Below are 24472 nucleotides of genomic sequence, written 5' to 3' on the forward strand. Positions count from 1 at the left end.
GGACTTTCATTTTGTATTTTCTGGCCCTTTTCTTAAAAAAATGTTAGATCAAGTACGTGGCTTTATAACTAGTTCACAGGGATTATTTGTATCTCGAATTTAAACATTCCTTACATAATGAAACAAAACCATTCAAACTGCATGAAGTTTGTTCTATGAACTTACGTAATAAGTATTCCGCAGTGTCCTGCTCATAATCTGCATCCTCTGGAAAGTGATCAATTATTTTGCAGATTCCTTTGAAAGTACCTGTTTGGAACACACGTTTTAGAAACCAGCACTTAAGTATGTGTAAAAATAGATACAGAAGAACATTTTTCAAAATCAAAATGTCTCAAACTGGAAAAATAAAGTGAAATTAAACTGTGGTCTGGTATCATTTCTCACATCTTGATCTTGACTTTGCAGAGAGTCTTTTCACTGCTTATCACAGATCCATTAGTGCCCAGGGCCTCTTTCAAAACTGCAGCTGGAGCTGAAGGCAATGCAATCATCATTTCAGCGCTAATCCTGCTCCTTTGTTAGTTCCTAGTTGCAATCACTCCCCATTCTCTTCTCTGTATGTTTTGTTCGCTTTTGTCTTCAACTCTCCATTTTCTTATGCTCTGCCTTTCACAATTCCTTCATGGTCTCCTTGTTTCCTAATTTTCTCTCTCTCCATTCTGTTCCTCCATTAACCTATGAACTTCTCTTCCCACCTCGCTTCCTGTCCTAATTCTCTTTCCTCCCCTCTCCTCTCTTATGCTCTTTGTTACTTGGATAGTTTCACTCCCTCTTAGTAACCTCCTATTAGTGCGTTGGCCAGGTGTTTTAGTTCTGAGCAAAATGTTTATTGATTAATCACGAACATTGGCAATATTTTATACTGAATATAATATATAATGAAGTTTCATTCTCCATTTTCTTTACAGACACCATCAATCTGTAAATGTAATTTGCATCTGACTTCAGCTGCTTATAGTCTAATGTTTATGTCATCTTCTTGTTTTGTAACATCAACAGATAGCATCTTTGTTTGAAAACCAATAAAGGAAGTGTGATTTAAGCTTATTTGCAGCATGGTGATAGGAAAAATACTCCAGGCTTCCTGAGGCTGTTATTCATAAAAGAAAAAAAGACTAAAGCAGGTATAGACTATCAAAATCTATCAATCTCAGCCTTGAAAACCCCAGTTGTCCCTTACTATTTACTTCAGATATTTTCCTGATTAACCTGTTCAGGGATGTTATCACACACCTCTTGAGCAGGTGGGATTTGAATCCAGGCTCCAGTGAATCTCAACAAAAGCTAGGACAATAGCACTTCATTTACTATTCGGGAACTCTGCAGTATTCTGCACTGAATTCAAGTTCAACAAATTTAGGGCTTAAACATCTTTCCCCATGCTTTCCCCTCACCCCCACACACAAGGCCTTGTCATCACATGGCCTGCCATTAAACACAACCCACTGTCAGCTACTATAGTCCCCATTAGTAGCTATTTATTCTCCCAGGTTTATCTTTATCCACTTCTTTGTCAGTACAACTATTTTTCTCTTTCCTGGGCTCTATTTCCACCTATCATTTACTCCTAACCCCTCTCCCATCTATTTTCTGCATAAAGCAACCTTTTCCTAGCTCCTATCAGTTCTGAAAAAGGGTCACTGGACCCGAAACGTGAATTCTGCTTTCTCTCCACAGATGCTGCCAGACCGGCTGAGATTTTGCCGCAATTTCTTTTTTTGTTGTTTCGGATTTCAAGCATCCACAGTTCTTTATTTTGAAATCCAGGCCTTCTGACTCAGATGTAGCGACACTACCACTACACCACAAGAGTCCTTAGTATTCACTTCATTAATTAAACAATTGAAAGAGTAAAATAAGGGTAATTTATTTAATGACTGCCGTATGCAGTATCTTTTTGGAAGCTGAATACCTGACTGTTTAAATTTGTTGATTTTTAGCTTACTAATATGAGCCATAGGACTCCATACTCCAGTCAGTCTAACCTTGCTGGTGGGTCAATTATTGGAAAAACCTCAGAAAGACAGCATAAATTATCACTTCCAAAGGCATAGATTAATCAAGGGCAGTCAACATGGATTTGTTGTAGCATACACAACAAGGCTTTTGACAAGATCCCACAACGTACACTCGGTTACTGACTCATGAGATCCATGAAGGAATGATAAAATATTTGCTGAGTAATAGGAAGCAATCAGTAATGGTTGACAAGTGAATTTGTAACTGGAAGGTTATTTTCTAGGGGAGCTGTGCAGGCTCAATGCTGGTTTCTTTACTGTTCAGAGTATACGTTACTGACTTAGATCTAACGAAGGGAAATTGTTTCAGAGTCTCAGGAAGATATCATGAACTAGTCAACTGGGCAAAAAAATGTCAAACAAAGTTTGTTCAGGAAAGCAATAGGTCATTCATTTGAAGGGGAAAAAAACCAAGCAATGGAAGTTACAATACTGCACACTCGTACAAAGGTAACAAGGCAGTTGGATGAAGCCACTAATAAGCCATGCAGTATGAGGGTCTTTGAAAGGGTGCCGAGGAAAGTTACCCACATAGTTTCAGTAGTGGGAGATTTAAGCCACAGGAATAGGTTGGAGAACTTGGTTTGATAATAAATTTGAAATAAATTTGATAAAGGTATGTGGGATTACAACAGGAGGGTCAGGTAAGGTAGACAAGGAAAAGCTGTTCCCATTGGCTGAAGGTACAAGACACAAGGTCATAGCATTATGATTTTGGGCTAGTGATGCAGAGCCAATAGGAAGAAATGTTTTACTCAGCAAACAATAATGATCTGAAACTCACTGCCCTTAAGGGGGATGGAAGGAAAGGAGATCAATGATTTCTAAAGGAAAGGTATTTGAAGAAAATAAATTTTTACAGGATTACGAGAATGAAATAGGAGTTTGGACTGAACAGGATAAATGGGTTCTATCTGTATTATATATGATTAGAGAATATAGCATTTTTTTTGGCTGACATATAGAAAATTAATGTGGAGACATAGAAATGTATGAAACTCCAGTTAAACTGCAGCCAGAGGACAGCATACTGGTCATTCCATTGCAGAAGGATGTGATCATATTATAAAGAAAGTCCAGAGACTTACACAAGGTTGTTGCTAGGAACAGAGAATTTTAGTTAGGAGGAGAGATTGAATCAGCTGGGGTTTCTTTGGAACATAGAAGGCTGGGGGAGATTTGATTGAGTGAAATGAAATAGTAAGTGCCTGGACAGACTGCATAGAAAGGGACTATTTTATTTAGCAGGAAGATTAATAACTGGCATAGATATTAAGAAAATTACAGGAGAACGAGAGAGGAGTTTGAGGAGAAATATTTTCCCCCAGAAGATGGTGCGAATTTGGAACATTCTGCCTTAAAGGGTGGTTAAGGGAGGAACCCTCAACATTTAAAAAGTAATTTGATTTGCAATTTAAATGCCGTAGCTGCACAGTTACAGACCAAAAGCTGGCAAGTTTGATTAGGCTGGTGGCTCCACTGCTTTCTGCACTGGGCACAATGAGTCAAATGACTTTTTTGTGCTGTAAATTTTCTACGTATTTGTGATTGCAAGTGCCAGACACACACTGTGAGAATTTCACTACTGTTCTTGGTTTTAAATATTCGCAAAGTTGGGCCTTTTTAATTTATGGTGATTTAATGATCTCTGGACAAAACAGGTGCTGTTTGTAAGGTGAGTTGAGAAGTAATTTGTGGGTGAGTTTACAAATCATCGATTAGCTGAACAGGAGCGTTTTTTTTCCTGGGAGTTGAACTTTGGATAGAAATGTATTTGGATCCAAGAACAGTAAATATTCCATATCACAGAACTCAGATAACTTTGAATTTTTACTGGAGTTAGTTAGCATCATGTCATAGGTGATGCAGGCTACCCCTGAGCCACTTCAATTAGGAAAGGGCATTCGTGCAGTTTAGATTAGATTAGATTACTTACAGTGTGGAAACAGGCCCTTCGGCCCAACAAGTCCACACCGACCCGCCGAAACGCAACCCACCCACACCCATTCCCCTACATTTACCTTTGCTGGAGGATCACTTTCATGGTGACTGCAATTCAACTCATTTTTTTTAGTGTCGAGGATTGGCATACTTTCAGAACAGGCATTGAGTATTCGCTCCCAAACCCTTGTCATGTTAGAATGCTGATGTCAGAACGAAGAAAAAGAAAATTACAGCACAGGAACAGGCCTTTCGGCCCTCCAAGCCTGTGCTGATCCAGATCGTCGATCTAAACCTGTTGCTTATTTTCTAAGGATCTCATAGAGTCATAGAGGTGGACAGCATGGAAACAGACCCTTCAGTCCAACCCATCCATGCCGACCAGATATCCAACCCAATCTAGTCCCACCTGCCAACACCCGGCCCATATCCCTCCAAACCCTTCCTATTCATATACCCATCCAAATGCCTCTTAAATGTTGCAATTGTACCAGCCTCCACCACTTCCTCTGGCAGCTCATTCCATACACGTACCACCCTCTGCATGAAAAGGTTGCCCCTTAGGTCTCTTTTATAGCTTTCCCCTCTCACCCTAAACCTATGCCCTCTAGTTCTGGACTCCCCAACCCCAGGGAGAAGACTTTGTCTATTTATCCAATCCATGCCCCTCATAATTTTGTAAACCTCTATAAGGTCACCCCTCAGTCTCCGACGCTCCAGGGAAAACAGTCCCAGCCTGTTCAGCCTCTCCCAATAGCTCAGATCCTCCAACCCTGGCAACATCTTTGTAAATCTTTTCTGAACCCTTTCAAGTTTCACAACATCTTTCTGAGAGGAAGGAGACCAGAATTGCACGCAATATTCCAACAGCAGCCTAACTAATGTCCTGTACAGCCGCAACATGACCTCCCAACTCCTGTACTCAATACTCTGACCAATAAAGGAGAGCATACCAAACACCTTCTTCACTATCCTATCTACTTGCGACTCCACTTTCAAGGAGCTATGAACCTGTACTCCAAGGTCTCTTTGTTCAGCAACACTCCCTAGGACCTTACCATTAAGTGTATAAGTCCTGCTAAGATTTGCTTTCCCAAAATGCAGCACCTCGCATTTATCTGAATTAAACTCCATCTGCCACTTCTCAGCCCATTGGCCCATCTGGTCCAGATCCTGTTGTAATCTGAGGTAACCCTCTTCGCTGTCCACTACACCTCCAATTTTGGTGTCATCTGCAAACTTACTAACTGTACCTCTTATGCTCACAACCAAATCTTTTATGTAAGTGACAAAAAGTAGAGGACCCAGCACTGATCCTTGTGGCACTCCACTGGTCACAGGCCTCCAGTCTGAAAAACAACCCTCCACCACCACCCTCTGTCTTCTATCTCTGAGCCAGTTCTGTATCCAAATGGCTAGTTCTCCCTGTATTCCATGAGATCTAACCTTGCTAATTAGCCTCCCATGGGGAACCTTTTCGAACGTCTTACTGAAGTCCATATAGATCACATCTACTGCTCTGCCCTCATCAATCTTCTTTGTTACTTCTTCAAAAAACTCAATCAAGATAGTGAGACATGATTTCCCACACACAAAGCCATGTTGACTATCCCGAATCAGTCTTTGCCTTTCCAAATACATGAACATCCTGTCCCCCAGGATTCCCTCCAACAACTTGCCTACCACCGAGGTCAGGCTCACCGGTCTATAGTTCCCTGGCTTGTCTTTACCGCCCTTTTTAAACGGTGGCACCACATTTGCCAACCTCCAGCCTTCCGGCACCTCACCTGTGACTATCGATGATACAAATATCTCAGTAAGAGGCCCAGCAATCACTTCTCTAGCTTCCCACAGAGTTCTCGGGTACACCTGATCAGGTCCTGGGGATTTATCCATCTTTAACCATTTCAAGACATCCAGCACTTCCTCCTCTGAAATCTGGACATTTTGCTAGATGTCACCATCTACTTCCCTACAGTCTATATCTTCCATATCCTTTTCCACAGTAAACACTGATGCAAAATATACATTTAGTATCTCCCCCATTTTCTGTGACTCCACACAAAGGCCGTCTTGCTGATCTTTGAGGGGCCCTATTCTGTCCCTAGTCACCCTTTTGTCCTTAATGTATTTGTAAAAACCCTTTGGATTCTCCTTAATTCTATTTGCCAAAACTATCTCATGTCCCCGTTTTGCCCTCCTGATTTCCCTCTTAAGTATTCTCCTACTTACTTTATACTCTTCTAAGGATTCACGTGACCTATCCTGTCTATACCTGACATATGCTTCCTTCTTTTTCTTAACCAAACCCTCAATTTCTTTAGTCATCCGGCATTCCCTATACCTACCAGCCTTTCCTTTCACCCTGACAGAAATATATTTTCTCTGGATTCTTGTTATCTCATTCCTGAAGGATTCCCATTTTCCAGCTGTCCCTTTATCTGCGAACATCTGCCCCCAATCAGCTTTTGAAAGTTCTTGCCTAATACTGTCAAAATTGGCCTTTCTCCAATTTAGAACTTCAACTTTTAGATCTGGTCTATCCTTTTCCATCACTATTTTAAAACGAATAGAATTATGGTCGCTGGCCCCAAAGTGCTCCCCCACTGACACCTCAGTCACCTGCCCTGCCTTATTTCCCAAGAGTAGGTCAAGTTTTGCACCTTCTCTCATAAGTACATCCACATACTGAATCAGAAAATTGTCTTGTACACACTTAAGAAATTCCTCACCGTCTAACACTTTAACACTATGGCAGTCCCAGTCGATGTTTGGAAAGTTGAAATCCCCGTACCATAACTACTCTATTATTCTTACAGATAGCTGAGATCTCCTTACAAGTTTGTTTCTCCATTTCCCTCTGACTATTGGGGAATCTATAATACAATCCCAGTAAGGCGATTATCCCTTTCTTATTTCTCAGTTCCACCCAAATAACTTCCCTGGATGTATTTCCGGGAATATCCTCCCTCAGCACAGCTGTAATGCTATCCCTTATGAAAAATGCCACTCCCCCTCCTCTCTTGCCTCCCTTTCTATCCTTCCTGTAGCATTTGTATCCTGGAACATTAAGCTGCCAGTCCTGCCCATCCCTGAGCCATGTTTCTGTAATTGCTATGATATCCCAGTCCCATGTTCCTAACCATGCCCTGAGTTAATCTGCCTTCCCCGTTAGGCCCCTTGCATTGAATTAAATGCAGTTTAATTTATTAGTCCTACCTTGTCCCTGCCTGCCCTGACTGTTTGACTCTCTTCTGTTCTCATCTGTACCCACCTCAGATCGATCTCTTTCCTCACTATCTCCCTGGGTCCCACCCCCCCCCCCCCCACCCCCCCACCCTCCCACCTTACTAGTTTAAATCCTCCCAAGCAGTTCTAGCAAATTTCCCTGCCAGTATATTAGTCCCCTTCCAATTTAGGTGCAATCTGTCCTTTTTGTACAGGTCACTTCTATCCCAAAAGAGATTCTAATGATCCAAAATTGTGAATCCTTCTCCCATACACCAGCTCCTCAGCCATGCATTCATCTGCTCTATCCGCCTATTCCTGCCCTCACTAGCTTGTAGCACTGGGAGTAATCCAGATATTACTACCCTTGAGGACCTCCTTTTTAAATTTCTGCCTAACTCTCTGTAATCTCCCTTCAGAATCTCAACCTTTTCCCTTCCAATGTCGTTGGTTCCAATGTGGATGACTTCTTGCTGGCCCCTGTCCCCCCATGAGAACATTCTGCACCCTCTCTGAGACATCCTTGATCCTGGCACCAGGGAAACAACACACCATTCTGCTTTTTCTCTGCTGGCCACAGAAACGTCTGTCTGTACCTCTGACTACAGATTCCCCTAACACAATTGATCTCTTGGAAGCTGACATACCCCTCGTTGCATTAGAGCCAGTGTCAGTACCAGAAACTTGGCTGTTTGTGCTATGTTCCCCTGAGAATCCATCACCCCTACATTTTCCAAAACAGCAAACCTGTTTGAAATGGGTATAGCGACAAAAGACTCCTGCACTAACTGCCTACCTCTCTTACCCTTCCTGGAGTTAACCCATCTATGTGACTGTATCTGAGACTTTCCCCCCTTCCTATAACTGCCATCTATCACATACTGTTGCTGTTGTAAATTCCTCATAGCTTCTGTCTGTCTCTCCAACCGATCCATTCAATCTGATAAGATTTGCATCCAACAGCATTTATGGCAGATATAATCTGCAGTAACCCTTAAACTCTCTTTAAACTCCCACATCTGACAAGAAGTACATATCACTGCAAAGGCCATTTTTGCTCCTTCACAATCTACAGACCCAGAAAATAACACCATCTTATTCCTCTACAAACACTGCCCCAGGTTAAATTAATAGCTATGGCTTATATTTCAAGTTTAATCAAGAGACTTATCTCCAAAAATATACAATCAAGAAAGAATCCACTGTACTCACTACTGCAGCCTTTTTCATGGACAGACTTAAAACAACAATGAACTAATCTGATTCTGTGCTGTGAACTTTGCCCAACAGTTCCTCCAAGATTAGTTGTGAGTTTCACTGTATGTTAATTTTCCCAGATGCACTCCGATGTCCAGTGATACATGAATTCAAACAGCAAAGGCGGTAACCGTGCAGGTTCTCTCTCTCTCTCTCCTGCACTGTCCTCACCAGGTGCTTCCTTTGTCTGCTCTTCTCCCTTTTAAACTGCTGTTGTTTTGACATTTTTTTCCAAAGTTCCAAAACAATGCAACAGCATATAACACAGTAATTGCTGCTCCTGGAATTCGAGGAAATCACCTCCAACACCTAAAATACCTCAAAAGAAGGAGCAGCTCTTACAGCCAGAAAATTTTCCCGTCCTCCATCTTGACTTACAAAGAATCCCAGTAAGACATGACCTTTCTTGCACAAAACCATGTTGCCTATCACTGATAAGTCCATTTTCTTCCAAATGTATATAGATCCTATCCCTCAATATTTTCTCCAGCAGCTTCCCTACCACTGATGACAGGCTCACCGGTCTATAATTACCTGGATTATCCCTGCTACCCTTCTTAAACAAGGGGACAATGTTAGCAATTCTCCAGTCCTCCGGGACCTCACCCATGTTCAGTGATGCTGCAAAGATATCTGTTAAGCTATTTCCTATCTCACTTCCCTCAGTAACTTGGATAGATCCCATCTGGGCCTGGGGACTTGTCTACCTTAATGCTTTTTAGAATACCAACACTTCCTCCCTCCTTATGCCACCTTGACCTAGAATAATCAAACATCTATCCCTAACCACAATATCCGTCATGTCCCTCTCGAATGCAAAGTACTCGTTAAGAATCTCACCCATTTTCTCTGACTCCATGCATAACTTTCCTCCTTGAGTAGGCCAATCCTTTCTCCAGTTACCCTCTTGCTCCTTCTATATGAATAAAAGGCTTTGGGATTTTTTTGGAACTCTGTTTGCGAAAGATCTTTAGCAATCTTTATATTCTCTGGTAATTGATGGAGCTGATCAGCAGTTTACACAGATGTTCCTTTCTCCTCAGCCAATTGCCTAGCAAACCCACATTTGGCACCTTCTGATCATTAATTCCCGATCGAAACTTTACCCAATCCAGCCCTTTATGTGACTCCATTCCTACACAAATGTTATTAACTCCTGACTGCCCTCTGGAACAATCCAGCAAGCCATCTACTCAGGGCAAGGAGTGATGAGCAATATATACTGATCTTCCCAACTCTTCTCAAAATGGAATAAAACTCACTCTCCTTGTTTCCCCTCCTAACCTTTCACTCGTATCAGCCTGAGAGTCCGGTCAAAATAAAAAAGCTGTTTTGTGAACCAAACCGATGTAGAAGTCAGTATGAATGAATTTAATATGTTTTTAATTCTTATCTTAGTGGGGAGAGACTGACAGATTTGACTTTATCAGAGAGTCTGCTGGGATCTGTTCTTTTAAACAGAAGCATTCTCACAGAAAGAGTGACTGCGTGCTGTTGTGTCTTTGGCGAGTCTGGGTCTCAGGCAGTTAGTGATTCATGACCTGCTTTTATTATCATAGGGATGGACTCAATTCATTTAATAAAACCTCAGGCCACACACACAACCCAATGTGTGTGACTCACCAGCTGACAATAATATTAAGCGTTCAATAATGATTACATTAATCGACCAATTTCAGTGGCAAATTTAGTTGACTAACTTTGTGACTTTCATTAAAGTAATGCCTTTTGCCAACTGTGATGGAATATTCAATAACAGTTCTCGTTTTTATCGCTGGCGGCAGATGAAGAAGTGCTCCAGATCTTTCAATACACCGACTGGTCAATTGATCGCAAAGGAACAACAACTAAAGGACTCTGCTCAGTCAGTTGTAATCTTCCAGTATCAGGCTATCAGGAAGCAGTGTTGACAGAGGTGAGCTGGTGAGGGGCTGACAAAGAGATTAATTATAATATTCTTAAATGCCTGAATTGAGATTTCTCTTCTGTATAGAGCTTGAGAACAGTTAAGGATAACGAAAGAGCGAACAATCCATCAAAGACCATCTCTCTGGTCCTTTAACTCTCTCACTCAAACCCATTACCCTAGTACGTTAACCACCAGTGAGTTAACACATTTTTCCAAACATTGGGAGTCGGGCTCAAGGCTACAGCTTTATGACATTAGACAACACTGAGCCAAGTGACTCAGCCACAAAGCTTGCCTGTATTTATTTACAGTCACTGAATCCTGTAATGTGAGTACAAGCAACATCATCTGGGGATCTCTGATGCACAATCAGAGACTCCTGCAATGTTGGTCTTTGTAACAACTCGTGATGGTATCTGATTTGCAGTAACTACCTGATATAGATACAATATAAGAAATAAACATGTAAAATACTGGTAACATACAGCCAGCCCAGCAGAGTCTGTTAAGAGAAAATCTAAGTTAATTTTCCAGTCAGTGACCTTTCATCAGAAATGGCTCTAATGACAAGGTCATTGACTTGAAATGCTAACTCTGTTACTCTCTTCATAGAGGCTGTCTGGCCTGTTGGTATTTCCAGCATTTTAACTTTTCATTACAGCCTTCCACTATCTGCAGTATTTAAGATAACGTAGCTGCTTCCTGTTTCCTTGCGTGATAAGCTTGTGTCCACTGATTCCTGGTTAATTTGAAACCTGATGAAGAAGGGCTTTTGCCCGAAATGTCGATTTTACTGCTCCTCGGATGCTGCCTGAACTGCTGTGCTCTTCCAGCACCACTAATCCAGAATCTGGTTTCCAGCATCTGCAGTCATTGTTTTTACCTAATTTGAAACCCAGCTGAAGGGTCAAAGTCCATGATAAGTGGAGCACCAAATTTCAAAGGAATAAAAGGGATAACTAAGTGTGTCAGGAAGAGGCTAGGAATTCTGCAATGAGTAACTCACCTCCCCTATGTCTCTCCACCACCTACAAGGCACAAGTCAGGAATGTGATGGAATAGTCCCCACTGGCCTGGCTGAGTGCATTTACAACAACATTCAAGAAGCTTGATACCATCCAGAACAAAGCAGCCCACTTGATGGAAACTCATCCACCACCTTCAACTTGTAGTTCCTTCATTATCGAGGCACAATGGCAGCAGTGTGTACCATCTACAAGATGCACTGCAATAAATCACTAACATTCCTCAACAGCATCTTTCTGCCCACCTCAAAGTGCAAGGGAAGCAGATGCATGTGAATACTACTTGCAAGTTCCCCTCCAAGCTACACAGCATCTTTGACAGCAGTTATAGAGTCACAGAGTCATAGAGATGTACAGCATGGAAACAGACCCTTTGGTCCAACCCGTCCATGCCGACCAAATATCCCAACCCAATCTAGTCCCACCTGCCAGCACCAAGCCCATATCCCTCCAAACCCTTCCTATTCATATACCCATCCAAATGACTCTTAAATGTTACAATTGTACCAGCCTCCACCACTTCCTCTGGCAGCTCATTCCATACATGTACCACCCTCTGCGTGAAAAAGTTACCCCTTAGGTCTCTTTTATATCTTTCCCCTCTCACCCTAAACCTCCTAGGCAATGTTACTAGACAAAATTCTGGTACTCCCTTCCCAACAGCACTGTGTGTTCCGAAATCCCAAGGATTGCAGTGGTTCAAGAAGGCAGCTCACCACCGCCCTCATCCTATGAATAAATGTAAACAAAAATAGATTTTGGGTGACACCCAGATTATATTTTGAAAGCTGTAAACTATGGATCAAAAGAATAAGCAAGGCATTTCTCAATGTTAAACTGAAATGGGAACAAAATATCTTGGGGTCAGTCAGTTATGAATGTATACCCTCAGCTATTTAAAGAGGGCCACGCCAACTGAGGAACACACTGCTCATTGAATTGGTGCTGATCCTCCCCTGTGTACAATACACATCCAGTACTTCAGATGGGTCAGTGTTGATGGATTGAAACAGAATGAATTGGGCCATCCAGTAGAGAGATTGGTATCTATGGTGAACAATATCAATAGAGACAGATCGGAAGAGATACAGGGGAGTAATTACAGTGTATCTCACCAGACGACTCAGGGATGCATCTCCAAATGATGATGATTCAGTTCTTGTTTTGCTGATATTTACAATACATAATTTTACTTCTGCAGCAAAGGCTTTTGCTGTATTTTTATCAATAAAGTATTTTTCTAATACTAACATTTATCATAAATGAAATGCTTTAATTTTAAGATTATCAATTAAGTAGACCATGAATCACAAGCAAGCAAGTCTCACAAACTAGTGGAAAGAGGTTTTGATATGTTTAACAGGGGAAAAAAAATCATTACAATCTGGAACATCTCTGTCAGATTTTCTCTTATTATACAGAGCCTGATGAGAAAAGCCCCACTTTCTCTGATGTCTCCTCATCATCAAGATTCTCAGTGCTGGGATTAGTACATTTGCTCCTTTGCCCTAAAAACTCAACGGTATCCAATGTTCTTACTGTAATTTAATCAATAATTTGTAATGGATTAGAGCTAACTCTTTTATACTTTATACCTCTATACTGCTGTCTTATCAAACAAATCAGCTCAAGGCTGATCTGCATCAGAATGGCATCTGCCTGCCTCGGTTCTGTGGGCAGCTCATGGCAGAGCATCCTTCCCTCAAGCTGCTAAAAGATCTTCAGTGAAAGGCTGTTTAGAAAGAGTCTTTGCACACTATCTTATGCTCTTTATTTATTCCCAAAGCAATTGTGCTGGAAGTGCAAAGATCAAACCTTTACAAGGTAACGATTAATTTTATTGGCTATGTTTGAATTTGAGCTGCACATTGAAACGACATGCTTGGGATTTCTGAGATGTGCAGCCGGTTCAAAAGGGAACCGTGGTGTTCCATTTGTCAAATGTGGTGTAACTCCTTTCAATGATCATTCCACTAACTCATCAAAGTTTCAGTTGCTTTCAGAAAGGTGGTGGTCGGATTAGTAAAAGGACCAGGGAAATATTGAAAAAGATAAACAATCCAAACAGGTCTGTCGCCTTCTCAGAGAGCTGCCTAAACTGTGCACTCCTATGATCCACCAATCCCTTCGCTCTCCAAAAATATATCCAAGTTTCCCTTGAACCCTTCTACCTTAACACCTTCCACAACCTGGTTACTTTCTGACATATATGTTAATATATTGGTGTAGGTTCCTGAGGATTGAAATTGAGTTCTAATAAATACCTACAGTCAGGCTTGGATGTCAGTGAGCTCACTTGGCTAGATTTAAATTTAGGTTGATTTCATATCGTCACTTGTACCTAGGTACAGTGAAAAGTGGATAATATTGTCACATTCCAGCACCATCTTGGTTTACAGAATAAAATACTGAATAAATTAATATCAAATTGATATTTCTAAAACTGAAACAGCTTTGAAAGTTCATCCTACCCTCTCTGCTCTCCCACTGCAGCTGTCCAACATTGTCCCAGGGGTCCTGGCAATGTGCTCCTTTCCTACTGCCCCCTGGAGCTGTAACTTTCCTGTCCACTGCCTTCGAGCTTGAGATGGTCACACTGACCAGGTCCTGCACCTTCTCCAATGCTGGATATCAACTGACAGGTCCGACTCAACCAATGGGGTTCTGACTCATCTTCCAATGCTCACAACTGAGACGCAGTGGGGATGGAGATACATGAGGCCCTGGCATCCTTCAGGAGGACATCAGGAGGAGACTCCAGGGCAACCAGAACAAAAATACCTGGACAGATGCTTTATGAGGTCAACTGCATGGATTTCATTCCTGCACCAGCTGAGGTTACCGTGAAGGACTCTCCTTCCCAACCTCTCCCCTCACCTTAGGCACAGTGCCTTTCAGGTCTCTCTCTCTCTCTAATAAGAGAGCAGCCTATGGTCTGTTGAGACTATAGCAACCTTACCTGAACAGTCAGGCTTCAAATGTTGTCTTTCTGGCAGGACTGATTCAGCAAAGGTGTGACCGCCCTTAACATCAAAGCCGCATTTGACTAAGTGTGGCATCAAGGAACTCTAGCAAAACCAGAATCAATGGGGATCGGGGGCAAACACTCTGCTGGTTCGTGTCATACCTGACACAAAAGAAGATGGTTCTGGTTGTGGAGGGTCAGTCATCTCAGGTCCAGAACATTTCTGCAGGAGTTCCTCAGGGTAGTGTCCTCAGTGCAAACATCTTCAGCTGCATCATCAATGACCTTCCATCAATCATAAGGTCAGAAGTGGAGATGTTTGCCGATGATTGCACAGTGTTCAGCACCATTCATGACATCTCAGATACTCAAGCAGTCCATGTTCAAATGCAACAAGATCTGGATAGTACCCAAGCTTGGGCTGACAAATGGCAAGGAATGTTCATGCCACATAAATGCCAGGCAAAGACCATCTCCAATAAGAGACAATCCATTATCCCCTGATATTTAATGGTGTTCCCATCACTGACTCCCCCATTGTAACATCCTGGGAGTTACCACTGACCAGAAACTCAACTGGACTTGCCACATAAACAGTGGCCAGAAAAGCAGGTCAGAGACTAGGAATACTACAGTGACCTCCTGATCCTCCAAAGCCTGTCCACAGACAAGGCACAAGTCAGGAGTGTGAGGGAATACTCCCCACTTGCCTGATTGTGTGCAGCTCCAACAACACTCATTACAGCTGTACTGAGGGAGGATATTCCCGGAAATACATCCGGGAAAGTTATTTGGGTGGAACTGAGAAATAAGAAAGGGATGATCACCTTATTGGGATTGTATTATAGACCCCCAATAGTCAGAGGGAAATTGAGCAATAAATTTTTAAGGAGATCTCAGCTATCTGTAAGAATAATAGGGTGATTATGGTAGGGGATTTTAACCTTCCAAACATAGACTGGGACTGCCGTAGTGTTAAGGGTTTAGATGGAGAGAAATTTGTTAAGTGTGTACAAGACAATTTTCTGATTCAGTGTGTGGATGTGCTTACCAGAGAAGGTGCAAAACTTGACCTACTCTTGGGAAATAAGGCTACTCTTGGGTGACTGAGGTGTCAGTGGGAGAGCACTTTGGGGCCAGCGACCATAATTTTATTCATTTTAAAATAATGATGGAAAAGGACAGACCAGATCTAAAAGTTGAAGTTCTAAATTGGAGAAAGACCAATTTTGACGGTAGTAGGCAAGAACTTTCGAAAGCTGATTGGAGGCAGATGTTCGCAGATAAAGGGACAGCTGGAAAATGGGAAGTCTTCAGAAATGAGATAACGAGAATCCAGAGAAAGTATATTCCTGCTAGGGTGAAAGGAAAGGCTGATAGGTATAAGGAATGCTGGATGACTAAAGAAATTGAGGTTTTGGTTAAGATAAAAAAGGAAGCATATATCAGGTATAGACAGGATAGATCGAGTGAATCCCTAGAAGAGTATAAAGGCAGTAGGAGTATACTTAAGAGGGAAATCAGGAGGTCAAAAAGAGGACATGAGATAGCTTTGGCAAAATAGAGTTAAGAAGAATCCAAAGGGTTTTTACAAATACATTAAGGACAGAAGGGTAACTAGGGAGTGAATAGGGCCCCTCAAAGATCAGCAAGGCGGCCTTTGTGTGGAGCCGTAGGAGATGGGGGAGATACTAAACAAGTATTTTGCATCAGTATTTACTGTGGAAAAGGATATGGAAGATTTAGAATGTAGGAAAATAGATGCTGACATCTTGCAAAATGTCCAGATTACAGAGGAGGAAGTGCTGGATGTCTTGAAACGCATAAAAGTGAATAAATCCCCAGGATCTGATCAGGTGTACCCGAGAACTCTGTGTGAAGCTAGAGAAGTGATTGCTGGGCCTCTTATTGAGATATTAGCTTCATCGATAGTCACAGGTGAGGTGCCGGAAGACTGGAGGTTGGCTAACGTGATACCACTGTTTAAGAAGGGTGGTAAGGACAAGCCAGGGAACTATAGACCAGTGAGCCTGACCTCGGTGGTGGGCAAGTTGTTGGAGGGAATCCTGAGGGACAGGATGTACATGTATTTGGAAAGGCAAGGACTGATTAAGGATAGTCAACATGGCTTTTTGTGTGGGAAATCATGTCTCACAAACTTGATTGAGTTTTTTGAAGAAGTGACAAAGATGATTGATGAGGGCAGAACGGTGGACGTGATCTATATGGACTTCAGTAAGGCATTTGACAAAGTTCCCCATGGGAGACAGGCTAGCAAGGTTAGATCTCATGGAATACAGGGAAAACTAGCCATTTGGATACAGAAATGGCTCAAGCGTAGAAGACAGGGTGGTGGTGGAGGGTTGTTTTTCAGACTGGAGGCCTGTGACCAGTGGAGTGCCACAAGGATCGGTGCTGGGTCCAGTTCTTTTTGAATGTGAGCATAAAAGGTATAGTTAGTATGTTTGCAGATGACACCAAAATTGGAGGTGTGATGGACAGTGAAGAAGGTTACCTCAGATTACAACAGGATCTTGATCAGATGGGCCAATAGGCTGAGAAGTGGCAGATGGAGTTTAATTTAGATAAATGTGAGGTGCTACTTTTTGGGAAAGCAAATTTTAGCAGGGCTTACACACTTGTTTCTGGTCCTAGGGAATGTTGCTGAACAAAGAGACCTTTGAGTGCAGGTTCATAGCTCCTTGAAAATGGACTCGCAGAAAGATAGGATAGTGAAGAAGGTGTTTGGTATGCTTTCCTTTATTGGTCAGAGTATTGAGTACAGGAGTTGGGAGGTCATGTTGCAGCTGTACAGAACATTGGTTAGGCCACTGTTGGAATATTGCTTGCAATTCTGGTCTCCTTCCTATCGGAAAGATGTTGTAAAACTTGAAAGGGTTCAGAAAAGATTTATAAGGATGTTGCCAGGGTTGGGGGATTTGAGCTATGGGGAGAGATTGAACAGGCTGGGGCTGTTTTCCCTGGAACGTCAGAGGCTGAGGGGGATCTAACAAAGGTTTACAAAATTATGAGGGGCATGGATAGGATAGACAAGGTCTTTTCCCTGGGGTGGGGGAATCCAGAACTAGAGGGCATTGGTTTAGGTGAAAGGGGAAAGATATAAAAGAGAACAAAGGGGCAACTTTTTCACACACATAGAGGGTGGTACGTGTATGGAATGAGCTGCCAGAGGAAGTGGTGGAGGCTGGTACAATTGCAACATTTAAAAGGCATCTGGATGGGTATATGAATAGGAAGGGTTTGGAGGGATATGGGTCAGGTGCGGTTGGGATATCTGGTCAGCATGGATGAATTGGACTAAAGGGTTTGTTTCCATGCTGTACATCTCTATTACTCTATGACTCTAAGCTTGACACCATCCAAGACAAAGTAGCCCACTTGACTGGCAGTACATCCACAAGCATCTACTCCCTCCACCACTGACACTCAGTAGCAGCAGTGCGTAATATCTACATAATGCACTGCAGCAATTCACCAAAGATCTTTCGACAGCACCTTCCAAACCAATGACCCCTTCCACCTAGAAGGACAAAGGCAGCAGATACATGGGCACACCAGAACCTGCAAGTTTCCCTCTAAGCCTCTCACCATCCTGACTTGGAAAATATTACTGGACCTTCACTGTTGCTGGGTCAAAACCCTGGAATATCCTCCCTAATGGCATTGTGGAGGACATCCAGAGAGAATATCAAATTGGTACTCTAACTCAATGAGAATTCATCAAAAATGTATGCATGTAAGTCAAATTGACAGTATCTTATTCAAATTCCAAAATGATCTGTTCAAGACATGGAACTTATGTTTTCACACATTCTGAAAGTGGCAGGGTGCCTGTTCCACAGTCTCACCGCTCCCTACCTTCTCATATACCATCTCACCTGCTTTCTGAAACCTGTGATTCATTCCCATCTTGACTGAAATCTCATCACTTTGTCTATTGAAGTGCTTGTCTTGGTGTTGTATAGGGTCATCCTCACATTCCAGCTCCAAACAAGGCCTCGAGGTCAGTACTAGTTCAATCATGTCACATTTCACAAAATTCTGTCTCTCTGCTATATCAGAATCCTTAGTCTGCGTGGGTGAGATTATTTTTCTTTTTAACCTGAGCACTTTTCTTGAAGAAGAATAAATGAAAAATGAATATTAAATGATTTCAATGATTATTGCTTACTTAGCGAACTAAAATTCACTACTTCATTCTAATTCCAGTTTGAGATTGATGTCAGATTAATCCATGTTAACTCATGTCATACCCAAAATTTCTCCCAACAAAAGAAAAGCAAGGGATTTTCCCTGGGCTAATATTTATTCCTTAACCAAACAAAACCCAGGAAATTATGCTCAACCCATGGAAACCACTTGTGGAGCCCCATCTGGACTATTGTGTCCGATTCTGGCCACCACTTTTCAGGAAGAATGTGAAGGCTTTACAGAGAGTGTTTACTGGAATGAATCCAGGGGTTAGGGATTATATTTACATGGACAGACTGGAGGGGCAGAATGGAGAAGGTTAAGGAGGAATTTAGTAAATGTTTAAAACCTTGAAGAGAGCGCGAATAAAATTAAATAATGCTCAAAAGAATGAGATGGGTACATGGGACAAAATTAGTCCAACTAATCGATTTTGGTGTTTATGCTCCACTTGAGCCCCCCCCCCACCGTGTTTTCTAATTTAAATGTATCATCATAACCCTTCATTTCCATCTCACTCATTTGATTATATAATTTCCCCACAAGTACATTTAAGTAACTCGATTCAACCAGTCCTGCGGTAGTGAGTTCCACATTCTATCCACTCTTTGGGTTACTATCATACCTTGATGGCCTCTAGTTTTACCCTTCTCTTTCTGTAACTTTCCCAGTTCAAGCAGAGCCTAAACTTTCACTTCCTACTCCAGAACTGGTGACAATGAACAGAGACACCTCTTTTTCTCATCAGCCTTGAATCACGTTAATTCTCTTGTTCACTCTGTTTCAGTGCCAATTCTCATGTGCTTCTGACCAGAGATAATAATCCAGAGATTATTATCCCCAATATTCCCCAATATTAGTTTAGAACCTAACTTCTGATGCGCTTTCCCGAAGTGTTGAAAACCAGAGGACAGCGGAAAATGGAATTAGAATAGTTAGGTGATGCAGTTAATGGGCCAAAGGGCTTTTTTCTGTACTATAGAGCTCTTATGATTCTATGACGATGACTGATTTAAACTGATTCACAAATGAATCAGAAGCAATATGAGGAAAAACACTTCATTCAATGAGCAATTAAGATTTAGAATGCACTGCCTGATAAGGTAGTGGCAATAGATTTCATCTTAAATTAAAAAAAATACTGTGGATGCTGGAGGTCTGAAATAAAATCAAAATGCTGGAGAAACTCAGCAAATTTGGCAGCAGAGAAATAGAGCTAATGTTTAGAATCCCATGATCTTAGAAATAAGAAGGAAGAAAAGTCCCAAAACATTTAAGTTTGTTTCTCTGTCCACAAATGCTGTCAGACCTGCAAAGTTTCTCCAGCACCTTCTATCGAGATTTTGTCTCAGCTTGTTAAATGCTTGCTAGAAAACAATTTGCAGGGATATGGGAAGAGAGCACAAAGTGGGACCAACTAGATTGCTGTTCAAAAGTGCTGTCATAAACCCAGAAACAAGATCCTTAACAGAGGAAGATGTCCATAGGTGCACTATCAAACAAAATTTGACACTGAGATTGTAAGGAGCATCTAAAAGCAGAAAGGCGCAGGTTTATCAGGGAAGAGGTCCAGAGATTAGTATATTGGCAGCTGAAAGCAAAGTGCTAGAGCAATTAAAATTGGGGAATTGGCTCAAGAATCCAGAATTTAGAGCAGAGGTATCTCCGGAAGGTTTTAGGGCTGGAGGAGATTCTCGAGCTAATGATGGCTCAGGCTGTGGAGAGGGTTTCAAACTAGGGATGAGAATTTTAATATTGAGGTATTACTGAAGCAAAAGCCCATGTAGGATGGTGAGCATGGAAGTCACAGTGAACAGTACATGAATTAGTTTGGAATAGTTAAAACTAGATGTAACAAAGGCACAAATGTAAATGTAATGTTTCATAAACAGATGGGTTGATGCAAGGGCAGAGCTCAGCAAAGTTAAAGTAATGAACATGTGGTCAAATTTCTGGTAAAATTATGACATCAACATTGCAAACAGTTGAGCAGTTGCCAGGGAGATGGGAGTAAGGAAAGGAGGGTGTGGAGACAAAAGAGAATGTGTTCAGTCTTCCCAATATTTAGTTGGAGAAAATTTCTCCTCTTCCAATAGGAAGTCAGACAAACTGCTCACAATGTCAAGACAGTGGATGGCTGAGAGAAGTAGCACTGAAGGAGACCTAGTTTAGATGTGGAAAGTGATGTTGTGCTTTGGATCTCAGGTGGTATGAAATGAAAAGTAGAAGGATGAGGAAAGAACTGAATAGTCACTGTTTGTGCAGTTTTCCTCAGATTATCCTCAGATTAAACAGATTAACTGGTTTTATCATGTTGGTATTTGGGGACGTTTGCTGTGTGCAAATTGACTCCTGTGTTTCCTGCATCAAGTGCTTTGAAGTGGTGTAAATTTAAGGAGATAAGCAGATTACATTGCCTTATTTACTGAAGATCACTTTTTCTATGAACTTTTTTTAAAAAATAAAAATCATGTATTTCTATACAGGGAGAAGAATTGCTCCACCCTGTTTCTCACTGCCACTTTATGTGATGGTGATACATTATAAGATGACTTGCTGCACCACAGAATGGTTTGAAAATAACTTGCCTTTTTTCTTAAAAGGTGAGAGCCCTTTTAAATGTAACCTCTCTAAAGGCAGACTAGTCATTCCCTCCTCTATTGTTTACTCCCTCTATAATCATATTAAACCACTGAGCCTGTTCCCTTCTGTCTGCTGCATCCTGACCTTTAACAGTGAGCAAATCTCCTGTGCTTTGCATGTTTTGGTTTGCTGAAAAAGGCAGAAAGATGATACAGCTGCAATGAACAGGAGACTCCAGTACCACTAACACTGATTGACCAATTTAACCAGGACAACAGCCACAGTGACCAGGGCAACATGCACCACAGGTGGTAACCTGGGAAACCAAGGAACAAACATTTCCAGGGTAACCAGAGCAGCTGGTACTTGGGGTACAGCCAGGGTAACCAGAGTAACTGACATTACCAGGGTAACCAGAGTAACTAGTTCCTCAGGTAGAGCCAGGGTAACCAGAATAACTGACATTACCAGGGTAACCAGAATAACTGGTTCCTCAGGTAGAGCCAGGGTAACCACAGTAACTGACATTACCAGGGTAACCAGAGTAACTGGTTCCTCAGGTAGAGCCAGGGTAACCCACACCGTCCCTCCATCATTCATGGCGCACTGTGCAGATAGGGCCCCTCTGAGTTTAGTACAATAACAGGCTGCTGCTGGAGCGGGGATCCCAGGGCTGGGGTTTGTGAGCTGTGCTTCTTACTGAGGCAACAGGGCTGCACAGGATTCAACTGCAGGCGCTGGCGTTCTCACAGACTAAATCGTTCCACTCTGTCAATCTCTCCCTGACCAGGTAAATAGCCCACCGGTTTCCGGGGCTATTGCTCACGTTAGAACGGGCTGTTTATACAGAGCTCGCCATCTCACCGCGGATCCGCATTTAGCTTCGATCCCGGTTCCTAAAACTGCTACATTCGGAAGTTATGATCCTGCCATTAAATTGAAAAAAAAATTAACCTTCGATGGCAGCATTAGCCGTGTCTGGGATAGGAGCCTCAGTCACTGGCTGCATGTCTCTCCCCTCTCTCCTCTGTCTGCCACTATTTCATTCACTATCTCTCTCTGTCTGTCTCTCCCTGCTCCCTGCCCGCCCGCTCTGTTTGGCTTTGCCGTGGGCTCAGGGGATTGGGGGGGGGGGGGGGGGGGGGGGTTGCAAAGAGACGGCCGCTCGGCCAGTCGCCGTGGGTACTGTCCCCGGACTGGCGACGTGATTCCCTCCCGGCTGGATGGATGGAGCCGGGGGTGAGGAGGTGGGAGATTGAGGATCAGAGCCGGTGGGACAGAGAGCTGGGTCCAAGCGTTGGGAATGAGGCAGGGGGTGAATAGGGAGAGGGGATATGGAGGGGGGGGGTGGGGGGGGGAGCCAGCTCATGAGAGTTGGGAGATGACAGAGCAGGTACCTTCCAGACAACAAGTCCTCCAAAGTCCGGAGTGGGTCATCACTTCCTCGTTTTTTCTCTCGGTGTCGTTGCCGCTGTTGGTCTTGGTCCTGCACACTCCCCGGGAGTACAGCCAGTAATCGGTGCCCACCGCAATGGTCATCAGGCTGAAGGCGGCGAAAGCTCCGACCGTGGTGAGCAGCATCTGCATCCCGCGGTCACACAGCCCCATCATCATGTCACCCACCCACTTCCACACACACATACACACCCCACCCCCCCCCACCCCCCCAAACCCACCCCCCCCCACCCCCCCCCCACCACCCCCCTCCCCCCCCCCCGCCCCCGGAGCCCAGAGATCTCACTCCATCTCCCGGCCCTCCGCCTCCCAACTCCGGCTCGGCAGCATCGCCTGAGTCCGCCCTGCAGGCTCCGGCTGGCCGCAGGAAGGAGGCAGCTCGCTCCCCGGGGTAGCCCGAGCTGCTGCTGCCGGCTCCGCGGCTCCGTACACACACACACACACACAGAGAGACAGGCAGGCAGGGAGGGAGGGAGGGAGGGAGGGAGGGAGCTGTCAGCCTCCTCTCGTCACTGCCGCCCCCACCACATGTAGCTCTGCCCCCTCCCTCCCTTCATCCGTCATTCCCTCTCCCCCTCCTACGCCCTGGGGGCACGCTACCCTCACTCCAGTCCCTTGTCCCTCCAGTCCCCTGGTCACTCCAGCCCCTGGTCACTTCAGTCCCTGGTCACTTCAGCCCCTGGTCACTCCAGCCCCTGGTCACTTCAGTCCCTGGTCACTCCAGTCCCTTGTCCCTCCAGTCCCTGTTCACTCTGACCCCTGGTCACTCTGACCCCTGGTCATTCCAGTCCCTGGTCACTCCAGTCCCTGGTCACTCTGACCCTTGGTCACACCAGTCCCTGGTCACTCCAGCCCCTGGTCACTTCAGTCCCTGGTCACTCCAGTCCCTTGTCCCTCCAGTCCCTGTTCACTCTGACCCCTGGTCACTCTGACCCCTGGTCATTCCAGTCCCTGGTCACTCCAGTCCCTGGTCACTCTGACCCTTGGTCACACCAGTCCCTGGTCACTCCAGTCCCTGGTCACTCCGACCCCTGGTCATTCCAACCCCTGGTCACTCCGACCCCTGGTCTTTCCAACCTCTGGTCACTCCGACCCCTAGTCATTCCAACCCCTGGTCACTCCAGTCCCTGGTCACACCAGCCCCTGGTCATTCCAGTCCTGGTCATTCCAGTCCCTGGTCAATCTGACCCCTGGTCACTCCAGTCCCTGGACATGCCGACAACTGGTCAGTCCAATCCCTGGCCACTCCAGTCCCTGGTCACTCCAACCCCTGGTCACTCCAGTCCCTGGTCATTCCAGTCCCTGGTCACTCCAGTCCCTGGTCACTCCGACCCCTGGTCAGTTCAGTCCCTGGTCATTCCAATCCCTGGTCATTCCAGTCCCTGGTCACTCCAGTCCCTGGTCATTCCAGTCCCTGGTCACTCCAACCCCTAGTCACTCCGGTCCCCGGTCATTCCAACCTCTGGTCACTCTGACCACTGGTCAGTTCAGTCCCTGATCACTCCAACCCCTAGTCACTCCGGTCCCCGGTCACTCCAGTCCCTGGTCACTCCGACCCCTGGTCAGTTCAGTCCCTGGTCACTCCAGTTCCTGGTCAGTCCAGTCCCTGGTCATTCCAGTCCCTGGTCACTCCTACCCCTGGTCACTCCAGCCTCGACTGTGCTTTGGAGGAACGTTCTTTTCGAACATTCTTAGTGAGTAAAAATCTCAGTTAAATTCCTCGAAACAAATGTTGGACCCAGAAAGTGCAGAGTACACAGCTCAGGGATGCAGGAAGGCCGGGATGTGATGGCGACCCCTGGCTACAGTGAGGCCGCTGCGGAAGTTCGAGCACTCACATTGTCACTGGACCCTCAGCTTCTCTCTCGCCCAGTCT

General features: G+C 43.9%; 1 protein-coding gene across 1 annotated transcript in view; it reads right to left on the reverse strand.

The window, feature by feature from the left end:
* The window catches only part of LOC140464276 (voltage-dependent calcium channel gamma-3 subunit-like), a 33314-nt gene extending 10529 nt beyond the window's left edge, over positions 1 to 22785 (reverse strand). The window contains exons 1-2 of the mRNA XM_072559142.1: positions 22535 to 22785; positions 166 to 245 (exon numbers count right to left, since the gene is read on the reverse strand). Of these exons, the coding sequence (XP_072415243.1) occupies positions 166 to 245; positions 22535 to 22782 (328 nt within the window). The 5' untranslated portion in view covers positions 22783 to 22785. The remainder of the gene's footprint in view (positions 1 to 165; positions 246 to 22534) is intronic.
* Between the last annotated feature and the right edge of the window lie 1687 nt (positions 22786 to 24472).

Source organism: Chiloscyllium punctatum, chromosome 40 (genome assembly GCF_047496795.1).
Source record: "Chiloscyllium punctatum isolate Juve2018m chromosome 40, sChiPun1.3, whole genome shotgun sequence".
Lineage (NCBI taxonomy): Eukaryota > Metazoa > Chordata > Chondrichthyes > Orectolobiformes > Hemiscylliidae > Chiloscyllium > Chiloscyllium punctatum.